Source organism: Atta colombica, unplaced genomic scaffold, assembly GCF_001594045.1.
Source record: "Atta colombica isolate Treedump-2 unplaced genomic scaffold, Acol1.0 scaffold277, whole genome shotgun sequence".
NCBI classification, from domain to species: domain Eukaryota; kingdom Metazoa; phylum Arthropoda; class Insecta; order Hymenoptera; family Formicidae; genus Atta; species Atta colombica.
The window spans coordinates 1,614,393-1,619,752 of NW_017259378.1; the positions used below are offsets into that span (position 1 = coordinate 1,614,393).

Genomic DNA, 5,360 nt, shown 5'->3' on the forward strand with positions numbered 1-5,360 from the left:
TAATATATATATTAATTAGATATTAATTGTAACATTTGCTAGACATTTATTATATGTATACAATTTAAATTCATTACTTATCAATTATTATTATCTGTCTATTAACACAAATTGTTAATGATTGTAAAAACTTATTAATAATATTCTTCATTGGAACCAAAATTTAATTGTACATACGTTTGTATGCAAATATGAAATATCAAAATAATGTTTAAAAGATGACGAATCAAATTGTTATCTATTTGGAAACAAATTTTATATAAAATTAATTATTTATTTTATGGATGCTAGGCGGTCGATTACCCGTGAAATTTGTGCTGAAAAATCAGCAAACGAGTGTACCAGAGAATACGCCTTCTGGAAGTGTTCTTCTAACGGCAGGAGTCAACAAAGCTGATCCTGTAAGTAATGTGAAAATTTACTTCGACAATAAGAATGCAGATAAATCATGATATAGTAGCGTAGTATAGCTTCTGATTCTAGAATTTAAAATTCTGGCTCGTGGGCCCAGTGGAGGATTTAGAGAGATTCTCGATTACTAACTCTGGCGAGTTAATTCTCAAAGGAAATTTAGATTACGAGCGGCGGTTTCAGCACAGCTTCTTGATTCATGTCACAGATGGATATCATGTACGTATATCTCATTAAAGTTTAATTACTTTGGGCATCTTTCACTTAACGTTCACAATGCGAGCATCATTTCATTCTTGTTTAATATTTGAAAACGATAAGGATAAATGATATTCGCAAACATTGCGAACGTTAAATGGAACGCGCCCTTTATTGCACATGTATATAACATATATACATGATTTACATATTAAATATATAATTTTTTATATATTAAATATATAAAATATAATATGTCTTTAAACATATATATATATACATTGTATATACAATATATAAATATTTTTTAGAATGATACATCACATGTGAATGTTTCGGTCGAAGACGTGAACGAATGGGAACCTCGATTCCAATACTCCCGGTACGAATTTCATGCTCATTCCGCAAGAGAAGGTTCTGTTGTAGGTAAGTTCCTCTTATGTATTTAAATCTTGATTCAATTTCTATTCTATTTGATATTCAAAGAACGTAATTTTTCAGGAAAATTAGAAGCAGCTGACGGCGACAGGGGAGATAAAGTCAACTTATCTCTCAGAGGACAAGATGCAAGGTATAAAATTGTTAAGTTTAATAATTTAGAAATAAAATTATATACTAATACATAAGAAAATATAGAAAATATCATATAAAAAGACATATTTGCAATTTTAATTTCAAAAGAAACAACATTTTTTTAATTTAATTAAAATTACATACTCTTGGCAAAAGAATTACAATCATTTTTAATAATTATATAAATTATTTTCTAGAGCCTTCGAAATTAGAGATAATGGAGAATTAGTGCTGAGATCGTTGGGTTCATTTAACGGATCTTTGGCACGATTTATAGCGGTAGCTACTGATTCCGGAAAACCGCCAAGGTATTTATAAATTTGTGTGCAATTACGTGTTTCCTAATGATCATTCCAAACGTTAATCTATAATTTGATTTTTAGATCCAGCATGATTCCAGTGATTGTTCACATACCTAACAGCGGTTCATTGCCGATCGCTGCGAGAGCCGCACCCGCTTGGCTCGGTAGCAGCGTGTTATTAGTTGCAATCTTCGGCGCAGTTTTGGGTCTTCTTGGAGTTGTCATACTTATTCTTATTCTTTACATTTATAAGTGAGTAAATATGTCGAATATATACAATGTATAGTTATATAAACGTTCAGATTATCAATTTAAAACTCGAATCAAGATTGGATAAGTTGGATGCATTTTAATCAAAATCGATAATATTGAAAGTGTAGTACGTCAGTACAACATAACAATACTGATGTAAATGTATTACATACTGTTGTAAATATATTGTATTTTTTTTTCTTTATATATTTTTCATTCTTTAATCAAGAAATTTAGAATAAAAATATTAGAAACTTGAAGATATTTGGAAATTCTTATTATTATTTTAGATTAAGAGAGACAATGTTTCTTTTTAATGTTTCTTTTTTTTTAAGCAAAAGGCCAAAAAGTGGTGGTTCGGTCAGCTCTGTGGGTACTGGATATCGTGAGAAATCACCAGTTCCCTCGGCTCTAAGTCCCACTCCGCAAGTTCTAGGCGCTAACGTTCTTCAGGACGGCTTGGAAGGCCCACGGAATCGGCGTTACGATATTGACGATGAGAATGATAACGTCGACAGCCGTAACGAAATCGATAATCCCGTCTTCGGAGAAACCAATGAAAGCTCTTATAGTACTACAATCAAAAGTACGTTTCTATAGGCAGCAGAAGTCAAGTAGTGCTGCACATGCTTTCTATTCTTCATCGGCATAATTTAACTCGACATACTTTACTTCAAGTCTTTAACTTCTCTTTTTATGAATCTATTAACTTATTGCCAAAAATTTCTCATTACAATTTCTCGATACAATTACTGAAATAAAATTTCAGTAATTTCTTTTTTATTATTTTTCTTCTTTTTTATAAACAATTTGCAATTATAAAGTTTTTCATAAAATTACAATTCTATTGTCAAAGATTTATGACATTAAGATATTCTCATCTCGTTTTTATTAGGTATAGCCTCGGCGAAACAATTACCATTATACACCCGACATAAAGTGGCACCCGCTCCAAATCCGCCAGCTTTATCAGCAACTTCGAACATTCCCAATATCGGTGGACTCGTGCAGAATATGAATGATCTGAGTGCTAGAACCAATCTGGATGCTGGATCTCACGACTCTTCCAATTATTCCGGAGATCCTCCAGATTCTCTCATGCCAACGTGGCCTACTAGTTCAGCTTTGCCGAGAATCAAAAAGTTATCCTGGGACGACGATGACAGAGTAACTATTTTACAATAAATTTATTTACAAAATCCAACAAATAAATAAATCTATAAATATTTGATTTACTCTATATTAAATAGCAAATATAAAAAAAATCTTGTAATATTTCGTGAATTCGTTTTGTAGAAGTGCTTTAGAAATTTTATTAATTATTAAAAGAATTTAATTTAAACAACGTGTCAATTTAAGCAACTGAAGTTGTGTTCAAATCGCAATATTTTTAATTATTTTAAATTGTATTGAATAATTTAAATATAAAATAACGTTTCATATCGCGATATATTCCTAAAGAGCTATATAGTCAATGCAATTGCATTGACTATATAGAAGAGAAATAATTAAATCCAAGTTCACCTGTAAAGACTTCATACAATCTTAAAGAGCAGATGAAGAACACAATAGAAACAGAAATATTTATCATTTTTCAGACTGTGGATAGTGTCGAGGTCGCAGCAGAAACGCGAACCGGAGACAATCAAATTGGCAACGAGAGGCTCAATCTCACTGTATACTTCTAACGATCCATTATTTTGTAAATGGGACGAATAACGATGGGAAAACTGTTATAAGCGCTGTTTGACCAGTTAAATAAAATCTCGTTGATGTCGAAATTCTTTGAATGAACTTCGAAGCATCGCAACGCGACCTTATTTGCGTATTCGGTCCACAGAGTATCTGTGCTATCTGTGCAGCATAGTGTCAATTCGCATTATCCTGCATAGATTACGTTCATTATTTGCGTAATGTGACATCGATCTCTAATATTTTATAAAGTAATCATTAAAAATAGCTAGAAATTGAACAAAATAGAAAAAAGTTATATACGGTATAAAAAAATTTTAATGTTAAAACAGAAAGAAAAAAAAATTGAAATATGATAAGTCTGATATTCCTGTAAATCTAAGTTTGAGGAACCTGTAAATTATTAACACGTAAAAAGAAAAAAATAATAAAATATTTTTTATAATTATATTACTAATGTACAAGAAATATTACGATTGTATAGTTTCAGCAACTTTTAATTTCTTTGTTAATAAAATCAATAATTATCGATAATTTGACTTTTGCACGTAAAACATTATTCTAATGCTTATTTTAAATTTTATTACAAATTTCTAAACCGCTAATATTTTATTTTGATAAAATTATATTCACGAAAACATTCAAGCTTAATATACACGCCACAAAGATGAAAGTTTAATGCAAATAAACATAAATTACAAGTTATATGATCATGTTATCAGAAAGTATAATGCGAGAAAGTATAATAGCTGGTCATATGCTTCTGTCATTAAGAGGTAAATGAAGTTTCCGTGTTTGCACTTTGTTGAAATCACCGATATTCGAATGTACCGAAGAAACCGTGTCAGTAGGTTGATCTTGGCAAGTAATTACACAACGAATAAATGAACGAACATTTGCGGAATTAAAATTCATGGAAAAAAAGCAATTTTCGTTAAAAATAACAAAATATAACATTAGGCAAATTGCTGAAGAACAATATATTTTTTCAGGATAAAAATGCCACAAAAATATATTTTTTTAAAATACAATTTCTATTTAGACTTGTCTTTCACATTTTCTTTCTTTGCTGTAAACATCCTTTAATTATTCTCTTTCTAACATAAGAATCAATTATTTCTAACATAAGAATCAATTTCTGCAATAATCAAGAGAAATAATTTTATATAAAAAATTTTTATATATAATCATTCTATAATTATTAGATATGAAAAGTGCAAAAAATTATGAAAGTCTGAAAGGCTTACACAAATATTAATGATTAATCTATTATTACAAAAATTTTATATTTATTACCATCTCTATTATTAAAGAAATGTTAAGATAAATATGACAAAATATTCTTATATTCTTTATCAATATTCTCATGCTATAAAATTTGCTATAAAATTTATATATTTCTTTGTTATCTAGTAACTGTTATTATAATCAGTTATTATAATCATAATTTATCAAATCCCATCTGAGGTATACTTGTCGAAGAAAGTGACTTCACTTCTAAGGTGGGGAGAAAGTGACCTAGAGAGGTCTACGACATCGTCCTCGAATCTTTTCTTCTCAGTCTTCCGTGACGTATGATTGGGTGTGGAATATACGACTGGTATCAAGAAGAAAATATCTTGTGAGAAGTTAAGGTATTTACATTTTCAACACATAAATTCCATATTGCTTTTGTAAAAAAATAAAAAGATATAATTAGTTTATTAAATTTTAATATAAACGTTAATTTAAATTATAACATATAAATTAATATTAAGATATAATTATTCGTTAATTTAAATCATAACATACAAATTAATATTAAGATATAATTATTCGCGCGCGTGTTTTAATAAAAATCTTTTATTATTTTGCTTTAATTTCTTCTGATTTGCAGTATTCATATATAATTTCTGTATATAATTAAATTAATTTCTGTATTAATTAAAAGAA

General features: G+C 28.9%; 1 protein-coding gene across 1 annotated transcript in view; it reads left to right on the top strand.

The window, feature by feature from the left end:
- LOC108689823 (protocadherin Fat 4-like) overlaps positions 1-3,424 on the top strand; it is a 10,331-nt gene extending 6,907 nt beyond the window's left edge. The window contains exons 9-17 of the mRNA XM_018196764.1: positions 292-401; positions 484-630; positions 921-1,035; positions 1,111-1,180; positions 1,380-1,490; positions 1,566-1,736; positions 2,072-2,322; positions 2,632-2,903; positions 3,335-3,424. Of these exons, the coding sequence (XP_018052253.1) occupies positions 292-401; positions 484-630; positions 921-1,035; positions 1,111-1,180; positions 1,380-1,490; positions 1,566-1,736; positions 2,072-2,322; positions 2,632-2,903; positions 3,335-3,424 (1,337 nt within the window). The remainder of the gene's footprint in view (positions 1-291; positions 402-483; positions 631-920; positions 1,036-1,110; positions 1,181-1,379; positions 1,491-1,565; positions 1,737-2,071; positions 2,323-2,631; positions 2,904-3,334) is intronic.
- The last annotated feature ends 1,936 nt before the right edge of the window (positions 3,425-5,360 follow it).